Source organism: Oreochromis niloticus, linkage group LG23, assembly GCF_001858045.2.
Source record: "Oreochromis niloticus isolate F11D_XX linkage group LG23, O_niloticus_UMD_NMBU, whole genome shotgun sequence".
Classification (NCBI taxonomy): domain Eukaryota; kingdom Metazoa; phylum Chordata; class Actinopteri; order Cichliformes; family Cichlidae; genus Oreochromis; species Oreochromis niloticus.
Genome location: NC_031986.2, coordinates 26,884,290 through 26,906,042, shown reverse-complemented (window position 1 = coordinate 26,906,042; position 21,753 = coordinate 26,884,290). Strand labels below are relative to the sequence as shown.

The window sequence follows — 21,753 nt, the reverse complement described above, 5'->3', positions numbered from 1 at the left end:
AAAATCACCTGGAAGCGAGCGTGTAAAAGTAAAGACTCTCAGCAGCAGTGAATATAAGAGATTTATTTAATCCAAACATACAAAAACAAACCCGCTGACTGTCCCGCCTCCACCGGACAGAAAGGAAGGAGACCTGCTTTAAGATACCAACTAAGTCTAAGAAAGCAGCGTGAAGCATACAACACTTTAACCCCCAGATAAAAGAAACTCAAGTCCTCTTCTCTTATCACACTCTGCCTGCCATTTCGTGTACGCATTATTTTGAAATATAATTTTTTTTGAAAAAGCACAATAAACCCAGATTTTTTTTTTCACTGCAGCAACTTAAAGCCGTATGACTACAACTCATCTGAAAGGTAACATATCATCTAAAGCTGCAAGTACTTATTATTTTATTCATTTACTTTCTTTATTGTGTCTCTCTCGGGTTTTAATACTGGCTGAAGGTGTGATTTACTGGCATGTGACAAAGGATAAGCACCAGATTTAAGGAGCTGAAACCATAAAAATATGCAATAAAACCTTTGGCTGTGGAGAGCTTTCCTTTTTAATAACACACATATAACAGCTGCACTGCTCAGTTTATCCACTAGGGGGAAGGCTAAAGTTGAATCGCCTCTCTCAAATTAAAAAAGTCTCATATGAAAGCCTCAAATAATTCCCAAAAGTTTAGGCTTCAGACATGTGAGACGTTGGAGTCGTTGCTCATCGCTAATCCAACGATATACCTGCTGTTTACTAACACACACAGAACAGGAGCACTGCCAAATCTGTACAGTAGGGGGCAGACTACAACTGGATTATCCTACTGAAAGCAACCACTTTGATTTACAGGTGACCCAAATTAGAGTTAATTGATTATTAATCATTTACGGCAGTTTTTAAAGGAAAAATCGGAATGTTTGATTTCAGGTTCTCAGATTTTCCTTGTTTACCTTTGTAGGTGTTGAATGTTTTTTTTGGATGAAAAAAGCCTTTCGATGAGGTCACACTGGGCTGGTTGGTGTTTTCTAGACCAAATGACTGCATGCTGGGATGAAAGCACCACACATATACTGAAATTTGCTTGCAGCGTCTCTCAGATTACACTTTAAGACGGCAGCATAACATCTTTTTACGCGCAGATACTGTGATGTCTCACTGCTAGGGGGCAGAATATTGCAGAATAACATATGTTTGAAAACACAATCACTCTGTCATTAAATTTTGGCTAGGAAGCCATAAAAAAACTAAATCTATCAGTAGTTAGGCTTAAGTTCCTGCCGTGGAAAAAAAACAAAAACACGGCTTTTCTCATTTAGAGAAGGAGAAGCATTATCCCTCTGAGAACTAAAATCTTATGGACAAAAGTAACAGACCCACATTTTTTCAATTTCACAAAAAACCCTCCTCCAGATTTAAGTCTCGTAGTCGACACAAATGGGCTTTTTTCTCATTCTAAACTGGAACCTGAAGCCACCGGCGTCAGTTTGTTCCCTGCTGTTTGTTTGGGAGCCACAGATAACCACGATGCTCCTTTAAAAGGCCAACGCCAGTGGTGTCCAGCCCGTCTTATCCTCACTTATCAAACAGTGTCCTGACAAAAACTCAAACACCCAACAGAAAAAGACCATTTCTATAAAACTGCACCTTCACATTTTGATTTTGTTTCACTGGCAGCTGGAAGTTGGTGAGACTCAGTCCCCGTATGGCTCTGCTTGGTTGGTTCATTGGTACAACCCGTCCCATAATCCCCTGCTGCGGGTCAATCAAAGGCCATACGGAAGCTTTTAATGTTCATCGACCCAATTAACTGACATCAGCATGTTACGGTGTTGGAAGGTCAGAGGTCAGATGTGTCGAGGACACCATGCTCCCTCCAAGGCAGCCATGTTGATTCCCCTAACGTCGTCGAAGTCGTCGCCGTCTCCGTCGCAGTACTCGCCGTCGTCGTCGTCAAAGCGAGGCGTGTAGCTAGCCAACGCCTTCTGCTGCTTGGATCAGACGCCATCGGGAACAAAACAGAAGAGACAACAGAGAGCGTGAGCAGCAAGTGCTGAAGGTTGGACAGTCTGAAGCTGATCAATGACATCATTAAAGGAGGCGACACCTACTTCAACCCTCCAATACAGAAGCAAGACATGGTCTTGGTGGCTGATTTGCACGTCTGTACCAGTTTTTTACCTGTTTGCAGTGATTTTTTTGGTCACTTTTCAGCCATTATGTGTTTAATTTTTGGTGGTCTTTGCAGGTACTTTATGGTGCGCTTGGACACCATAGTGGTATCACACCATACCAAGATATTTGAAAGCCTAACAGTGTCACTAACACTGACACAGATGTTACGCTGAAGTCATGTTTCACTATAAAGCCACTAGAGGGCACCCCCTCAGCAGTGAACAGTATGCTGAGCTCAGTGAGTTGTGCAACATAGCGATTGTAAGTACAAAACAGTGTAATTAGTAAACTCTTTAAAAGAATTGTAGGCTTGATTTCTTTGATAAAAGGCGAGCCAGCCAACCCCAGTGAAGCTGTGTGACGGAAACACTTCAAACTGGGCCTGAAGTCAGCTCCAGATGTTCGCTGTCTGCAGCAGGGGTGCTCTCAGCAGCTAAAATCAAACAGAAACTAAAATCTGGACTAATGAACCGGGTTAACAGTTAGACTCTCAGTGTAGCTAATGATTTTCCATCACCAGCAGCTCAGCCTGCAGGTTTTACATTTTTAAACTCAGACTACAGAGAGTGAGAGATTCAACATGCAACAAACCTCCAGAGTACAGGGGACTTTTAATTTATCAGATCTCCGAAGATCAAAATTGTTCTGGGACCTGAAACTGAAGCGATCGCAACAGCCAAGTATTGAGGCTTCATTATAGATAAAAAACATTAATCCAAACCAAAGTTGGGGTTAATGTTTCCAAGATTCCAAGTTTGTTAGGAATCTTGTTTCTAACTAGTGATTTTGGTAACTTGATTTATTTTTTTGTTCATTTTATTGGATTATCGGTTCTTTATGAATACACAGAGGCTCAATACACCTGACCAACACCTGAAGACAGCACTGTGGAAATCATGTACATCACTGTACAAGTACAGAGCTTCCTACTGATTCTTTTAATATACACAGCTCTGCTTGGGTAGGTTACTTCTTATCTCTGTACATGCATGTGTAGAAACCATAATCAGGTCAACCTTCTCCCCGTGTTTGATTCCTGACAGTTTACATTTGCTGCACCTTTTGCCTGAAATAATCTCCAGTTAAGCACAAACAAATTGTCATAGTGGAAGATTTAAGAATATTTTAAAGCATTAAACAAACAATTTCTTGACCTTAAAGTTGCTCTTGTCCTTGATATCATCTTGGTGTTCTCCTCACCCTCTTACATTTATGTTTACTGCCCTCAGCTCACTAGGGTAAAACTGTGCTGCATAAACCTGGAAGTTTGACTTTTCATTTCGTTTCCCTGCAGTACGTTCTCAGCCTCTTCCCTTTGCAGTAATCCTGTCTTTGTAATTCCTTTGTCTCAGTTAACCAGCCATGCACATCAATGCCAGATGTTGAAAACAAACAAATAATTACGTTTCAGTTTTGACTTCAGTCTAAAACCCCCTGAAAGTGTCTTTTGATTTTCGGAGCGTTGCAGAACCTCTTACCGTTCGGACCACAGGCTCTCTGAATGGGGGGCAGACCATGTGGAAACGAGGTATGGCCACGTGGAAAACTTCCTCTTTACTGGCTATGAAAGAAACAAATATGAGAACAGCAGCAAAACATCTGGGAGGTGTTTCTGTTACAGGTGGAGGTAGTTACCAAGTCTGTGGAAGGTGTAGTGACCCTCCATGTACTCTGACGAGGTGGAGAAGGTCGTGCAGCTGGCGTACTCGTGTACTTTTCCAGGCGTCATGACCGGGAACTCCCCTGCACAGATACACACACACATTCAGCAGCTGGTCTCAGCCAATCACAGTGGAGCAGCGCAGGTGTGAAGCGGGCAGCGTACCGACCACGCCGGGACCCTGGACTTCCTCCACATTGCCATCGGAGGTGGTGATTTTCCAGTAGCGGCTGTCGAGCTGACAGGCGGCTTCAGGCGAGGCGCTGCTGGACATTTCTATTCTGAAAAAACATGCAGGGTCATTAAAAAGCTGGAAAGAGGCGGCGAGGGACATGGCGAGCAGAGAGGAAGGTACCTGATGCGGTAGGTGAAGAAGAAGTGTGGAGGATGGACGGATGAAAGCTCTGGCAGGAAGGAGGTAGAAACGGAGACGGTGATGTCACCGGTGGTTGCCACGCAGCTTTTGTCGTGCACATACCTGCAGAGCAAAATCAGCTTTGAGCTTCACAGAGGCTCAAACACACAAAACTCATTTACGTGTGCGTGACTCGTAGTTACCTGAAGATCTGGTCTCTGATGATTGGATACTCTCCCGTGACGACGTTGTGCACGTAGGTCGTGAACCACTCCAAGAAACATGAGCCTGAACACACAAACACTCACAGTTTCCCACGTTTTCATGCTCGGGGCTTCTGCAGCTTTCACACAAAGTTAAAGAATCACAGAGAACAAACTGACACAAACTTATAATCTGTCTGGGTAATTTATCCAAGTGGAGGAGAGAAATAAATCAAGCAGCTGCTGAAACGGTCTTGTGTTTAGGACTTTCGGTTCGGTCTTATGTAGCTTATACCTCAACTTTATACAAATGAATGAAGAGTGGACGACTTGAGTCAACTGTTCCTGCAAACCTGAGTCTATCAAATCACATTTCACAGCTGGATACGTGGACAGTACCTGGGTTTAGTTAAACCACAGCAAAGACGAGTAAGCCCACTGACAGACCCGCCTCTCACATGATGACAGCTGTGATGTGTTCCAGCACACTGTGATGCTGAACTGAATGTAGGGAATTCAAATGTTGGCTTTAACTCTGTGAGATTACTCAGATTCACTGCTTGGCCTGTTGTTTCTTTCTTTATGGGCTCCACCCTGAGCATAGGTGACATCAGCAAGAAAGCAGTCAGAAACCCTCAAATTCACCTGCATCTTTATCTGCTCTGGGCATTTTTTTCCACCTTGAAACTTTCCATGTCTACATTAGCCTTCTGACAGTTTGTTCAGCTCATAGATCTATCGAGCTATCAGCCCGAGAACCTTAAACCACTAAGAAACCTGCAGTGACTCTGTCAAGTTGGTCGACCCCTTCCCTTCATTTCCTTCTCATTGCATCCATCTTCAGACAGTGAGCGTGAGGGAGGAGGTCCGTCTGCCTGACTTTTGCGACCGCGCAGTATCATCTGTGAAGAATTTAGATTACAGCTATGCCACGCCCCAGGCAGCGGACTTCAAAGAAGCATAACAGGAACGACTTCTTGGCCGCCGGATCTCCAGCTGTCCGTGTCCGCAACGGAGTATAATTAAGACCTCGGGCATCGTGTTTCCTTTAATGATGTGAATTTCAGGGCACTTTTGGTTTTCCGTTTGCTGTGTGGCTCCAAGACCCGAAGCAGAGTTTTTTGTTAACGAATTTAACTAAAGAAAAATGGGTTATTTAAAAAAAAAAAAAAAAACAACCTGCATCGAACAAAGCACTCTGAGAGCACAAACGTCCGCCTACTTTAACAAGTTTGCACTGCAGTAAAAACAAGAGCAAAGTGCAGGGTTTGTTATTTGCTCTGTTTAAATCCATTTTAACACACCTGACATAATTTTGAGTATGATTATTTTTTATTTATGTGGATATAGAAGATGTATTAATTTGTTTAAAAAAAATACTGAGTCAGAGGTCAAACATGACATTTTAAATCTTTACACGACTTTCTATATATCAACATTACACGCTGAGTTGACCATGAAGACTGGTTGTAAGAAATATTTGAACATGACCTTTCTCTACACTTCTACAAAGCAGAATTCAAAATGTTTCATGTAATTGTGATTACAGGTAGAAAGCTTATTGTAACACCTGAGAGAATTGGACTGTTTTGTTTGACGGACTTTTGGACCTGGAAATGTTTAATGACATCAGACTGAACGAGAAGACAAGTTGCAGAAAATCTTGTGACATCCAGCTTTAGAGTTCGACAGCAGGGCAGCAAAAACAAACAGATCAAACAGAGAGACGAGCAGTCGCAGCTAAAACTGAGAGGAAAGTGCACGGTGAGACACTTCGTAACAACGTTCATCTGAACTCCTGTGAAGAACTATGTGATAATAGAATTGCATTCAAATACATTACCAACCAGTCAAATACAGTTAACTGACTGAACGTACAGAAATGTTCTACAGGAAAGCTTACAGGACACTTCAACATATAAATTTGAAAAGACAAAAAGTAAATGAAACGATTTTTTTTCCCTAAAACTGATTCAGTGTTAATCCTAAAAACCTTTTAACAGTTCCTCTTCAAATTTAAATATCACTTAAATACTCATTGCACAAGTTTTTCACAAACTGTAAATACCAACTTGTCTTAAATTCTCTAAATATTTAATATTTGTTTTCTCTTTATCATTATTATTACTGCTATTTTCTGTTATTTTCTTCTTAATTTAACTGCACACTTCTATATGCTCATGTAAAGCTGACGAACACGAGCCAAAGAATTTCGTTATGGGTAAATGGGGCTACACTGTTTATCTGAACATGACAATAAAACTTGAAACAGCAGTGCTCAGTATGGTCATAAAGGGTTCCTGTTTCTGTTCTGTTTGTGGTTTAAAATAATCTGAGATTAAACTGGAGGCATTTTTACGGGTTTACACCTAAATTATGCTTCAGTTTGGTCTCGTACGGCTTAACTGAAAACCCCTCTTAACCCTACGTCATAAACTTCCACATAACCTGACGTGCACCAAGACATGGGACTACACGTCGGGTTGACGCAGCCCGCAACGACTAAACGGTGTAAAAGGTTACAGTGTAGGGTTAAAAAGAGCATTTGTGTACATCATAATTTGATGTACACAAATGTAGATTTCCTGCTGAAGCAAAATTCAGGCATCAGACTGAATTTTGATTTGAAGACACAGTTGGTTCTAAGCGATGTTTATTTAAGATTTTAATAATTTAAGTATGTGGTGTAGTTTTAATATTGAGCCACTAGATGGCATTGGTGTCAGCTTTGATCAACATGTCAAACTTGCAATTCACTAAATCTTGTAAATCTTCCGTTTCATGAACTTTGGAGAACAGACACCCTGATCACAGCGATTCTACTGAAGCTGAAAGAATCTGGACTCTTATCTAAGTGTTTTGTGATTTTAGGAAAAGTAAGAGCGCTTAGACCAGAAATTATACACATGGTCTGCCTAAAAAGTCACCTGATCAGTGACAGGAAAATGAAAACAGGAGTCATCTGCAAGTTGAAGAACTTCCTGACCTAAAACCACAATTCATACTTTCAAATGTTAAATAGCATTTTCTGAATATAACATTTTCTAACACAGTTGCAGATAAAGACTGGCGCTGACCTGTGATGAACATGTCGATGGCTGAAGGATCCTGAGCCGTCTGATCCTGAAACACAGAAAGAAGAAACAGTTCCAAATATGTCCACTGAATGCTACAGAGCATTTACTTTGAAAGAATAAGCAGACAGTAAATGTGCTGACCGGGCAGGGGTAGAAGCTCTCAAACATCCGGCGCCCCTCAGCAGGCTCCAGCGCCATATACTGACTGAGGCCTGTGTGGAAGCAGAAGGTGAGCGGCAGGCAGCGCCTCATCCCCTTCCTCTGCTGGAAGCCGCCGGCCGCCGTCTCCACATCCAGCAGCACCTCCGAGCGGTAGTGGTTGGACAGAGACATGCTGCCCATCAGCCTGAGGACAGAGAGACAGGTGGAGAGGAGGGTGAGACAGGTAGAAGGGGGCGTGGCTACAGTCTGTGTTCTCAGGCTGACACTAACCCTGGGATGACCAGCTTCTGACCGTTGTGGATGCGGTAGGAACAGCGGTAGTCGTCTGGGAGCTTGCAGCCGATCTGCGCCTCGATGTCATTCAGCTCCACCTCGGTGGTGCCCTCTGAACACAGAAACAGGAAACATCACCTTTAAAGGCGATGCTAATGGGCTGACAGATATAAACAAAAAAGGTTTTCTTGTAGTTTATCTTCAGGAAACCTCAGACTTTACATGCAATTACTGATTATCAAGTCTTATAGAAAGAAGGTGACGAGATGTGTGAATGACTGAGAAACATGAGCAGAGAGCAACCCAACAACTTTCAAACATCAAGAAACACTTTACAGCAGCACTTTGTTTTATTGAAGCAGAAACAAAAGAACTTGATTCTTTTAGCTCAAGAACAAAGAAAATTTGGCAGAAACATGCAGATTTCTCCTCGTTACACTAAAAATGGTGGAGCAGTGAAGGCAAGCCTGAAGCCATCTGCTTCATCTGTCATAAAATAACGAGTGAAGCGAGCCATGAAATTGTCTGTTGACTTTACTTAAGCCTCTGAAAACAGGGGGCCGTGTTTAAAATAGCTGTAATTCATAAACAGCTAATTCTGTACTTTAGTTAAACCCTTTGAAACAAAACTGAAAGTCTGGATTTTAATCACATATTGATTGTTTCATGTAAAATCCACTGTGGTGATGTGCAGTGAACTTGAGCCTTTGTTGATGCAGTGAGCACAAAGAAAGCCTGGATATGTTGAACTTGCTCCACAGTTACACTCCAGCGGATCCTCCAGCTAAGGAGGACCAAACACACAGACAGATGGTAGGTGACCTTGTGTGTGGTATCCTGGTCTGGATGTCTGGTGCTTTAGAGAAAATATTTAAAGACCCTCAGTATAGCTTGAAAAACTTTTTAAGTATAACAAGTAAACTGAAATCCACTGAAACTGCAGGTAATGTTTAATTTGGATTTACTGAGAATCAAGCATAGAAAAAAGATCTGTGACAACATCTTTGCACTAATAGCCTTAAATTTTCATTAAAGACTAAACTACAAACTCGGAAAGAATCTTTTTGTTAATGAAGAACAACATTTTTATTTAATTTTCAAACCTATATTTTTAAAAGTCTAGAATTCTGGTGTTGCCTTTCAAACTAAAAGCCTGGCTATTTCCAGTAACCATGTGATATCTGTGCGAGCTGTGGTGCATCCAGCTGTTGAACTGTTGTGTGACACCTTTGAGTGATGCGATCATTCGTGGACACCTCTGCTGCAGGAAGCTCTTGAGCTGCTCCCACGCCCTCTTCAGCACTGCGTAATACTGGATGTACCGGCCCAGATCAGTGTAGTACTGCTTGAAGAGGCAGAACCAGGACACACCGCTCTGCAGTCGGTCGTCACTAGGCGAGCATACATACAGAGAGAGAGAGACAAAGAGAGAGAGAGGTGAAAAGTCAGAGTGCAGCGAGGCTGCGGCGAGGTGTAAAACGTGTCGGGGTGAACTTACTCTGTCAGCAGCCAGTGTTTGCAGCACTGACACTTCCACAGAGGATTGTGCTTAGAGAGCTCGTTTAGGCGCCTGCTGACAAAGCTGCAGCTGAGGAGGAGGGAGAGGGGGAGGAGTCAAACACAGAGAGAGGAGTTTTATCTCAAACACATCTTGTGGTTTACACAAGAGCAAACAGATATAATGACACATCCTGAAAACTACTCAACTTTATTTAAAATTTATGTTTATTTAAAACAATAATTTTATTTAAACCTGAGCAACATATTTAACTTTTTTATCAACTAGAAAAGTTTTACGACATATTTATGTACCTTTACTGCAGGAAACCAGTGTACCCTAACTGTAATAACCCTTCTGCTATAATAATCAGAACATATTTGTGTGATTCCACTGAAAGAATCGGATATCTGTGTACTTTTATTACATGGATTTAATGCGCTTTTTAGTACTTTGATAATAAATTTCAGTAGATTAACATGAAAAGGGTTGAGGCTAACAGACATGCGCAGTAGGGGACGTAAACAAATAGTTAGCAGCTGTTAGCATGCGGCTAACTGTAAACACGATCATATCTCGTATATGGGGCGTTTTAAAGTCTCTGTGTTGGCTCTGCGCTACGTGACAGCTGCCATTAAAGTTATATTTTCATGAATACTTGCAGTAAAACACTGACAGCACCTTTTGTCACAACTCTTTACTCAGAATTACAAGAACAAAAATTAAAATAAAGGGGCTCGCCTAACGAGCTGCTGTCGTTGTTATTAGCGGTTAGCCTCTAGCCTGCGTTTCCTCCTGCAGCTTGTGTAAGAAGAAATCAATCGCGTGTTTTCTTCTTCCTCTCCTGGCTGCACCGTGGAGGTGTGGGATACGTACTGCATCAAGTCCCTGAAGTCCAAGTAGGATAAAATGTGCAGCAGCGGGTCTGTGGGCAGTTGATCCATCCGTAACTCCGTGAAAGCGGCTGCCATTGTTAGCACTAGTGACGCTGTTTCTTCTTCTTCAGCGTTTAACGGCTGTTGGTGAACTTTACCTGGTGAACTTCTGTACTTTACCGCCACCAGCTGGTAGTCACTGTGGCTGACGATGTTTAATATTTATATTTTTGACTTCTTTGGTGTAAAATTTTGTGGCTTCTCTGCAGAGGTGGGACCAAGTCATTGTTTTGCAAGTCTCAAGTAAGTCCCAAGTCTTTATCCTCAAGTCACAAGTCAAGTCTCAAGTAAAGTCAAGCAAGTCAGAGTCAAGTCGCAAGTCAAGACAGACAACTTTCAAGTCAAGTCCCAAGTCCGAAACTTTGAATTTCAAGTCCTTTCAAGTCTTTTTTTTAACCCTCTGGGGTCCCGGGTATAATTGGCCGTTCTTGACTACTTTTGATTTTACTTCTATATTTCACTTTTAAAATATGTTTTTCTTGCCTTGTTTGGTATCATTATTTACAGCACAACCTCAAATATCTGAAATTTGAGTTATTTTTTTCATTTTGGTATACTATATTAGCACAGTTGATCTAAATTCAGACAAAAAATTCAGAATCCGAGTAGAAAAAAGTTATATTTTTTTACATGTTTAACGAATCATTTTCATAACTTGAAATGCAAATAGAAATTGTACATTTCTAAAAATTATGCACAAGTTTTGCAAACAACAAAGTTATATGGTACTATTTACCTAAAAATGCAGCCAAGGCCTCAGGCGTTTTTTATATAACCATTTAAATCTATTTACAGAACAATCAGGTGTGCTGCATCAAATAAGAAGGCACACAAATTATTTGTGCCAGTCCAAAAAATGTAGTTTGTGTTCAGTATAAGACAGAGGAGAACACCACAGGCCTAAACCCTGCAGGTCTGACAACTGGAGGTGCAACAGTCCAGTTTTCTATGTGGAGACAGCGTTTACACTGGAATCTGCCTTTGACAGCTTTTTTAGATCAAATATGAAATTCAGCAGTCTAACCGACACACAATACAAAACAATAACTACACAACACACTAACTACAGCCTCCAAACACGCTAAACGTCACTAATGTCTCACATATGAAAACTCTCTCTCTCTTTCTTTCGCTCGCCCGCTTTCCGTCGCGGGTGTCACTCCTAAAAACTTCCCCTTCTCCCTAAACAACCAAATGTCACATGTTGCCTTATCATTTTTTTGATTGGCTGACATGGTAAACTCTAACACCAATAGGGAAGGGGTGTTTTTTCTTTTTCTTTTTTCACTCGCAAGTGGAGAGCGTATGCTAGGCTGTCTGTAGAAAACGCCGTTTTTGTCTAGCATCCCTGTTGAGAATAACCTTTGCAAATAAACAACAGCTAATAATATAAGATCAAAGTATTTTATTTGATGTATTGACATAAATGACAGAAGAAAAAGGCCATGTATAGCAGGACTACTCAATTACACACTAAGGTGGGCCAGATTTTCTAACCAAAAAAATTTTTTTTCCCTGGCTCAGACATGCAAAAGTTAAACACGACCATACACTAATTGCAAATTAAACAGTGATTTTGAATTGTGATGTGATGGTAAAATAAGTATTTGTCAGTATAAACTGGGTTAAATCTCCGGGGTTAATGATGGGGAGGAGACGGAGAGAGACTGAGTACAGCTACAGAACCCACTTTCTGAAACGGACCCTGCTCACCATTCACCGACAATTCTGAGCTAACAAGTTGCATGTTATTCTTGGATGCGCTTGCAGGACCGGATTTAAAATAGCATGACAAACATATCATACCTGTTAAAGCCAAACAGTATCATCAACGTAGCCCGAAGAACATTTGCTAATAAGATGAAGTTAGCTAAGTCAGCTGTCTCATCGTAGCAAAAAAAAAAAAAAAAAAAGCACCACCTACCGTTCTTTATGCAACTTCAAATGTCGGACAAAGTTGGAAGTTGTTCCATCTCCGTCTGTGATTCTCTTCTTGCATGTTTTGCATATTGCATTTCGTTTTTTGTTGACTACTTCGTAGTTTATGTACCCGAAAGAAATTACTCTTGGAAGCATTTTTGGCTCGAGCGTTTTTGTTCTTGTTTTTTTCAAATCTGGTTAATTTGATTGGCTGTGCTACAGCCCACGCTCACATACATACGGAGTGTGGTAAGAATGAATGAATGAATGAATAAAGTGAATTAATGGTCCGCACTTTTTATATAATATGTATGTTACATTTTAGATTTGGGTAAAATATCAAGTCTTTTCAAGTAAACAGGTTCAAGTCCAATTCAAGTCCCAAGTCACTGGTGTAAAAGTCCAAGTCAAGTCACAAGTTTTACAACCTTTTTTCAAGTCAAGTCTAAAGTCATAAAATTAATGACTCGAGTCTGACTCGAGTCCAAGTCATGTGACTCGAGTCCACACCTCTGCTTCTCTGTGCACTCTTACCTGTAACCTAAATGTCCATAACAAGACGCTGTCTTGTCTGATATTACTGTGGAAATGTTCCTCCCTCCTACCCCTCCTTCCTCCACAGGAGGAGTCTCTCATTCAAGGGAAGAGCTCACATGTTCCTGTCTTTCCCAGTGAGGAGTGCAGAGTCATCGTCTTCTCCTGTGTTTAAATAAACTGTAAGCTTTTATTTTATTTTTTATTTCACACTTTAATTATTTAATGCATGTAGCAATAAGACATAGGCACAATGGTACTTTAACAATGCTAAAGTCTGTAATGTTTGTAAGTTGTTCGACTGGAACTTTTGGATCACTTCTCTTACTGAGACAAGTTTCATATCAATGTGAGTACATTACATTTAAATCTAGGTTATTTCATATTACACTATACTGGTTGTTTACGTGTCAGCGGCTGAGAAAAATACTTATAAATACTACTTATAACGAAGTATTTTCACACTGTGATGCTTTGTGGAAGTTAAACACACCTGGCAAACGGCCAGTTTGGCTTTAGGGCTCTTCAGCACACAGCCTCTCTGTGCTGGTGTCATTAGTTTCGTTTCCTCTAAGGCTGGAATCAAATGGAAACTAAAAACTTAATTCAGCTTAATGAAATGAAAACAAGATGCATGACGAAAGGTGTGATACAGAGAGGATCCGACCTGGCACCACACGCATCAGGAAGGATGAAGTCTGCAAATAAAACATGGTCTTTATTTACCTAGTACACATTAGTAACTGCAACCAACTGCTGGCTGTGCCTGGCTTTAACGATCAGTCTCTCTCACGGCAGCAACTTTGGTATCCTGATAGGAGACAAAAAGCTGACAGCGTAGCTCATACGGGTGAGTGAGGGTTCCTGCAACATGATTTGGTTTGATTTGCATGTCACTGAGTGAATGAAGCACAGCAGTAGGATTGTGACACACAACCCACAGATGTGTCAGTTCAACATTGCTTTATTTACAATCAGGATTGTCCCTGCAGTTTCTGGCTCCTGCCTCTCCGTCACTTCCGTTGTCACTCTCCCGCTTCTTCTCACTGCAAGACATAAGAAAAGTCTCTCCTCATCAAGTCATTTCCGCGCACCTGTTCCTTCCCGCCTCTGCGCCGCCCTGTGAGCTCACTGCATCACCCCTCCTCTGCAGCAGGCCAAAGACCAAGCCCCCGCCACAGCGATGTTTCATATATTTGGTCACCAGGTTTCACACATCTCAGGAAGGATTTAGTCCCACTCCTTTTTACAGAAACTCTCTAAATTATTCAGGTCTCTCCCCTGCTGACTGGCATCTTGAAGCTTCAGCTCTTCACAGATTTTCCATTCTGAGGTCTGGAGACTGGCTAGGTCACTCCTGGACCTTAATTTACTTCTTCTTTAGCCACATTTGTGCTTCTTTGGGGTTATTCTCTGGGTCATTGTCATGTTGGAAGGCTTTATGGTACACGGTCTTAATTGGCTCCTTAGTGCAAGGAAGTTGTCCTGTGCTCTAGAAAGAAAAAGACTCAAAAATAAATAAGACAGTGTTTGCAATAAATTTAATATTACAATTTAATTTAAGATGTGACAGAAGAGTGCTAAGGTCTGCAGATCTACAAACACGCTGTGTTACAACATGTTTGAAGGCAACTGGGACAGAGCCAGACATCAGAAAGACATTAATTAGCCCAGTGATACATGGCTCAAGAGTAGACCTATTAAAAACATCCTTGAGGAGACAGGGTAGGAAGCTGTCACCTTAACAGATCAGCACCCATGCTGAACTATTTCAATTAAAAAGGAGAGAGACACCTGCTCAAAGTTCACAAAGAAAACTGGGCAAACAGGATGAACAACGTGATCTAAGACAGGATCTGAGGGGAAAGAACTGATAGGACAATTTGTTTTTTTTTTATTTTTTTAAATGTGAAATTTTTTTTCACAAAGTCCTGGTGAGAGCTTCTATGGAACCAGCTTCCAGTTCGGATTCAGGAGACAGACACTATCTCTACTTTTAAGATTAGGCTTCAAACTTTCCTTTAGGGCTGGATCAGGTGACTCTGAATCCTCCCTTAGTTATGCTGCAATAGGCATAGGCTGCTGGGGGATTCCCATGATGCATTAAGTGTTACTAGACCTCTCTGCATTGAATCATATCTGTTATTAATCTCTGGCTCTCTTCCACAGCATGTCTTTATCCTGTTTTCCTTCTCTCACCCCAAACGGTCGCAGCAGGTGGCCGCCCCTCCCTGAGCCTGGTTCTGCCAGTTTATTCCTGGAAAAGGGAGTTTTTCCCTCCCACTGTCGCAAAAGTGCTTGCTCATGGGGGGGGGGGTCATATGATTGTTGGTTTTTCTCTGTATGTATTATTGTAGGGTCTACCTTACAATATAAAGCACCTTCACGCATCTGTTGTTGTGATTTGTGTTATATAAATAAAACTGAATGAATAAGAATAGAGTGCCATAGAAGTAGAATCCCAAAGCAGCTTAAATAGCTCTACAACCTGAAAATCTTGTGTGGTGTTCTGTTCTAGAGCAAAGCTGCAGCAGACCGTAGAGGAGGTGCTGATGGATTCGCCAAAACAAGCAGTTTGCTCAGCAGGTAGGAGTCAGTAGGCTATTTGACAATATTTGACAAGATGTAAGTAAGACAAATAAACATGAAACAAAAAAGTCTTCTTAGAATAATAGAGCACTCTGTACTTCGTGTACAGACATTGTGTATGGTTTATTCACCAAAATACATAAACATACATACATACATGAGAGAGTTAAAGTTGGCACAGTTAAATAAGGCAACTTTTTAAAAATAACTGCATACTAGTTAAAGCAGTCAGCAGCCATAGGGCGCCGGAAAGCACTGTGTAGGGACCGTACCTTGCTCAGGGGTACCTAGGGTAGCTATTGAGTGGATTCAAACCCCCAACCTTCCTATCATGGGGACACCACTCTACCTACTGAGCTATCCCTGCCCGTGTTTGTTGGCAGTTAAATTCTTTTTCTATAAAAGGAGTAACTGTGTATTAAATTTCAGTGAAATCAAATTTATGTTTATGTATCTTTTATTTAATAGGGACAGTTCACGTTAACATAAGTACTTAGGTGCATCATGAATAAATACCCCGTTTTCTGCTGTGCAGGCTGATTTTTATCTGCAGTTACTGGCAAGTTGACTATCGTACACACCAACCTGTAAATGCTCTTTTGCACAATATGATTACTGGATTTTTTTTTTTTTGCACTAACTTCTTTACTTCCTAATTTTTGCTGCCACATTAAGGAATGTTTACTGTTCCTGCACCACCTACCTACCAAGTTTTCCTTAGATAGTTAGATAGTTAGTTTTTGTTAATTTATGTTGTAATTTATGTTAGGTCAGTCTGTCTTGTCTCTGCTAGCCAGCTAACTAGGCCTCTTAGTTAGCTAGTTTAGTGTTTTCTGTTAATTTATGTTGTAAATTTATGTTGCATGTAGCACCTTGGTCCTGGAGGAACGTTGTTTCGTTTCACTGTGTACTAACTGTATATGGTTGAAGTGACAATAAAACCAACTTGACTTGAATTACATGAACAGCATGTAGTCAGCCAGAAGTACATGAACAGCAAAAGAAAGACCTACCTGTGTAACACATTAAAAATTCAATTAAATATATTTTAAATGTAAAATAATGTGAAGTTTTTGGCTCTCATCCATATGAAAATTAAATGCAAAGACTCCAGCACAAATCATTATGTGCATGTGCTGTCATATCATTATTTTCCAAAGTTACTTTTTTTTTTAATTAAAGTTTTTTATTATTTTAAACAATTAAGAAAACCATAACATAACAACCCAAAACAACAAAAAACACACTCAGTGAAGAAAACAAATAAATACATAAATAAAATAAATACATAAATAAACTGTTGCACACACAGTTAATTCTTAATTCATACTGTATCTCACATTGTCTTCATGTTGTAGGCCCATATAAACAAAAAAACTGTCCCATTGTTCTGTTAGAGTCTCTGTCTTACTGCTCTGTCTTCCCAGCATTTTCTCACATGCGGCATTTTTCAGTCATTTTCTCCTTCCACTTTTTTAGGGTTGAAGTCCGAGGGTCTTTCCAAAGTGTTAAAATGAGACGAACACACGTCACAATCCCAGTGTTTAACACTCTAAAGCCTGCTTTGTCTAACTTTGGCACCTCACCTTTGTCCCCCAATAGGCACAGTCTTGGTGATCTAGGTAATTTAAGTTTCACCCAACCCTCCATATATTTTAAAACATTTTCCCATATTGGGGAGACCAGTGGACATTCCCATAAAGCATGTACTAACGTACCTTTTCCTTCTTGGCACTTCCAGCACAAGTCATCTTTACTGATTCCCATTTTATAAAGTCTCGTTGGTGTGTATAATAGTACCTATTGAGAATTTTATATTGAATACATTTGCCTCTAGCTTCCCTAATGTAAAAACCATTTTCAGAAATAATTGAATCCCATGTTCCCTCATTGAAGGAACAATGCAGATCTTTTTCCCAAGCCCTTTTAAGACTTTTACATATGTTGTTTTTAACCCAATGACATAAATGATACCATTTTGATGCCTTTGCATTTCAGGGTGGAAGTACAAAGAAATTCTCTATGACATTTTTCTCCTGAGACAATTTTATTTTATCTTTCAGACAGTCTCTCATTTGTAAATATTGCCAAAAATGGCCGGGTCCTTCCAAATTAAACTTTATTGTCAAATCACTGATATTTTACATGAACAGCATGTAGTCAGCCAGAAGTACATGAACAGCAAAAGAAAGACCTACCTGTGTCACACATTAAAAATTCAATTAAATATATTTTAAATGTAAAATAATGTGAAGTTTTTGGCTCTCATCCATATGAAAATTAAATGCAAGGACTCCAGCACAAATCATTATGTGCGTGTGCTGTCATATCATTATTTTCCAAAGTTACTTGTTAATTTTCTGCTTTCTGTAGTTGTGTAAAGCACTTTGAGTGCTTGGGTAAAGTAGAAAAGTGCTGTATAAGAACTGTCCATTTACCATTTGCCAAAAAGAAGTGGGATACACTTATAATATAAATCCTTTATTTAGCTATGGACTGACTATATTACTTAAAAACTGGTACTATCAAGGTTAGACTTAAGTTCTGCCCTGCTGCAAGGTTCACTCCATAAACTCCTGTAACACTGAACTAGTTTATCTGTTAAAATAATGATACATATAAGCAGACTCCACTACACTGGAGGTTTGCAGAGGCTACTCATAGAGAGTTAACTGTTAAATCTATGTTGGCTGAGCTGACTGACTGAGTTACTAAACTTTTTATTTTCAAAACAAATCAACTATTTAAACAAACAAAACAGAAACAAACTCTTCATTTCAGTTTATTATATTTCTTTCCACAGAGAAGGAGCTTGGCAGAATGCGAACACAGTTTGTGGAGAAGGTGACAGCAGAAAATCTCACACAGCTACTTGAAGCCCTTGTAACAGACAATGTCTTGAATGAGTTGGAGAAAGAAAGGATACAGGAAATGAACCAAACTAGAGCAGACAAGGCACGCGACTTCATTGACACCGTGAAGAAAAAGGGAGAAAAAGCCTGCAGGATAATGATCAGTCACCTTCGAACCATTGATCCTACAGTTTCCTGTCAGCTAGGTTTGTCCTCTGGGCCATCTGCTCCTTTAGGTGAGATCAAATATTTTGTTATTAATATATTATTACGTTATTTGTTAGAGCACTAACCTTTGTCTGTTTGTGTGTGTGTGTGTGTGTGTGTGTGTGTGTGTGTGTGTACGTGTGTGTGTGTGTGTTCCCCTGGAGAAGTGATCTGACTCTAATCCATTCTTGAGTTGCCCTCTTTGGCTTTTAGGTCCTGGTTCACTGATATTTCCCCTGATGAATGAAAATGATGTTTCCCTATGAGGGATTGTCCTGAAATGCCTTTTGTGGTGCTAAAACCTACTCCAGCTGTGGACTTCATTGTACTTCCCTTAGATTTTACTGTTCATGTAGACAACGACAGAGACCCGCAGGGCTGTAGCTGGGAGGAATGGCCTGTCCAATCTGAACTTAAATTGTGTTCTCTTATTGGACTGCTGTGGTTATCAGACTTTATCTATGAGGAACAGGACAGTGTTCACCATCTGGAAGACACCCAGGTCCAGGAGAGTTGTAGGCAAGCCAAGAGGCTAAAAGAATAAAACTGTGGATACAAGTAATGGAAACTGGCATCCTCCCTCATGGGCTTTGCTTTAAAAAAGCATTTTTTGCTTTTAAATGTGCTATAGAATTAAAATTTATATTGACATTAAGTGGAATTCATGTCTCTATCTTAAATTTATGTTGTAGGTACATTACAACTGCAAACCTTTCCGAAACCCTACACTATAACTTAAGCCATAACTTGATATGCATCTCCATAAAAATGTACCTACAACTTGTGCTGATGCAGCCTGCAACTACTGTGATTGGTCCATTTATTACTGTTGTTAACTTCTACATATTTTTGGAGAAGTGGAAACTTGCATTTGCATTTGCACAGTCTATATACATGCTGGAAATGGTACTGGCCACATGCAAAGTTTACATTGTAGCCTCTACAGACGTGTAGATCATGTATATGCATGCACCATCATTAGGGCTCAGCTGGGAAATCCTTGGTGTCTCCACAAAAGAACTTGAGGTGATAGCGGGATGAGCATCTCCACTTAGACTACCCCCATGGTTTGGACCTAGACAGGTGGCACAAAATTAGATTAGATGAAACTTTATTAATCCCTCGGGTGGGTTCCTCCGGGAAATTCAGTACAAAATAGATGGATGGACAACAACAAAAGCTCATCCGAAATTGAATAAAACAACCACAACAGTTCAAAAATCATACATATTTGTGTGTTTCTATTAGCAGCACTTGACAAGTGTCATCTTAAATTTAAATCTACTCTGAAGAACAAGTTCCAGCGTGTGTTTGAATACACAAAATGTTGTTTCTCTATTCTTTTAGGATGCTCCAGCATGTGTCAGAATAATCATAAATCTGTGCTGAAGAAGAAGTTCCAGTGTGTGTTTGAGGGGGTTGCTAGAGCAGGAAATCCAACCCTTCTGAATCAGATCTACACAGAGCTCTACATCACAGAGGGAGGGACTGCAGAGGTCAATCAAGAACATGAGGTCAGACAAATTGAAACAGCATCAAGAAAACCATACAGACCAGAAACAACAATAAGATTAGAAGACATCTTTAAAGGCCCACCTGGAAAAGAACAACCAGTCAGAAGAGTACTAACTATGGGAGGGGCAGGCTTTGGGAAAACTTTGTTAACACAGAAGTTCACTCTGGACTGGGCTGAAGACAAAACCAACCAGGACATCCAGTTCATATTTCCATTCCCTTTCAGAGAGCTGAATGTGCTGAAGGAGAAAAAGTTCAGCTTGGTGGAACTTGTTCATCGCTTCTTTACTGAAACCAAAGAAGCAGGAATCTGCAGGTTTGAAGACTTCCAGGTTGTGTTCATCTTTGATGGTCTGGATGAGTGTCGACTTCCTCTGGACTTCCACAGTACAGAAATCCTGACTGACCCCAGAGAGTCCACTTCTGTGGTTTTGCTACTAACAAACCTCATCAAGGGCAACCTGCTTCCCTCTGCTCACCTCTGGATAACCACACGTCCTGCAGCAGCCAATCAGATCCCTTCGGACTGTGTTGACATGGTGACAGAAATCAGAGGGTTCACTGACCCACAGAAGGAGGAGTACTTCAAGAAGAGATTCACTAATGAGAAGCGGTCCAGCAGGATCATCTCCCACATCAAGACATCACGAAGCCTCCACATCATGTGCCACATCCCAGTCTTCTGCTGGATCACTGCTACAGTTCTGGAGCACATGTTGAGAACCACAGAGGTGAGAAAGCTGCCCAAGACTCTGACTGAGATGTACATCCACTTCTTGGTGGTTCAGGTCAAAGTGAAAAAGGTCAAATATGATGGAGGAGCTGAGACAGATCCACCCTGGAGTCCAGAGAGCAGGAAGATGATTGAGTCTCTGGGAAAACTGGCTTTTGAGCAGCTGCAGAAAGGAAACCTGATCTTCTATGAATCAGACCTGACAGAGTGTGGCATCGATATCAGAGCAGCCTCAGTGTACTCAGGAGTGTTCACACAGATCTTTAAAGAGGAGAGAGGACTGTACCAGGACGAGGTGTTCTGCTTTGTCCATCTGAGTGTTCAGGAGTTTCTGGCTGCTCTTCATGTACATTTGACCTTCATCAACACTGGAGTCAATCTGCTGGAAGAACAACAAACAGATAAACACTTTTACCAGAGTGCTGTGGACAAGGCCTTACAGAGTCCAAATGGACACCTGGACTTGTTTCTTCGCTTCCTCCTGGGTCTATCACTGCAAACCAATCAGAGTCGCCTGCAAGGCCTGCTGAAACAGACAAGTAGTCCACAGACCAATCAGGAAGTAGTTCAGTACATCAAGAAGAAGCTCAATGAGAATCTGCCTGCAGAGAAAAGCATAAACCTGTTCCACTGTTTGAATGAACTGAATGATCGTTTTCTAGTGAAGGAGATCCAACAGGCCCTGAGTTCAGGAAGTCTCTCTACAGATAAACTGTCTCCTGCTGAGTGGTCAGCTCTGGTCTTCACCTTACTTTCATCAGAAGAAGATCTGGATGAGTTTGACCTGAAGAAATACGCTGCTTCAGAGGAGGCTCTTCTGAGACTGATGCCAGTGGTCAAAGCTTCCAATAAAGCTCTGTAAGTTATATATATTTTTAAATGCATTGCCATCTTTATAAATGAATAAAAATGTACAAAATTTACATTACTATCTTTTCAGACTGAGTGGCTGTAACCTCTCAGAGAGAAGCTGTGGAGCTCTATTCTCAGTTAGCCTGGAGTCCTCTAATTTAATTGAGCTGGACCTGAATAACAACGATCTGAAGGATTCAGGAGTGATGCTACTATCTTCTGGATTGAAGA

At 40.8% G+C, this 21,753-nt stretch overlaps 2 protein-coding genes across 3 annotated transcripts; one reads left to right on the top strand and one right to left on the bottom strand.

Moving 5' to 3' along the window:
- Positions 1-223: 223 nt before the first annotated feature.
- On the bottom strand, positions 224-10,393 carry fbxo3 (F-box protein 3). 2 transcript variants are annotated; one of them, XM_003457955.5, is made up of 12 exons: positions 10,262-10,393; positions 9,386-9,475; positions 9,115-9,278; positions 7,885-7,999; positions 7,594-7,798; positions 7,453-7,498; positions 4,376-4,460; positions 4,173-4,295; positions 3,983-4,098; positions 3,793-3,900; positions 3,636-3,718; positions 224-1,973 (listed from the first exon to the last, which is right to left on the bottom strand). In XM_003457955.5, exons 1-12 carry the CDS (start codon positions 10,354-10,356, stop codon positions 1,830-1,832), a joined length of 1,374 nt encoding a protein of 457 aa, XP_003458003.1. In that variant the 5' UTR covers positions 10,357-10,393; the 3' UTR covers positions 224-1,829. The 2 variants fall into 2 exon arrangements, with proteins under 2 accessions (XP_003458003.1, XP_005462947.1); XM_005462890.4 differs by having other exon boundaries at positions 224-1,970.
- On the top strand, positions 10,292-20,872 carry LOC100708572 (protein NLRC3; the record flags this gene model as incomplete). Its single annotated transcript, XM_025903354.1, has 5 exons — positions 10,292-10,421; positions 12,863-13,624; positions 15,293-15,360; positions 18,167-18,451; positions 19,770-20,872. Coding segments are annotated over exons 3-5 (1,422 nt in total), but the record flags the coding sequence as incomplete, so codon positions are not given.
- Positions 20,873-21,753: the final 881 nt, after the last annotated feature.

Bases quoted from the DNA above. Each gene is read 5' to 3' on its own strand.
- fbxo3 (XM_003457955.5), bottom strand. From the start codon at position 10,356: ATGGCAGCCGCTTTCACGGAGTTACGGATGGATCAACTGCCCACAGAC. The intron at 4,099-4,172 runs GTACCTTCCTCT...ATGTTTTTTCAG, and splicing joins TTCTTCACCTACCGCATCAG to AATAGAAATGTCCAGCAGCG. The intron at 3,719-3,792 runs GTAACTACCTCC...TTTCTTTCATAG, and splicing joins CTACACCTTCCACAGACTTG to CCAGTAAAGAGGAAGTTTTC.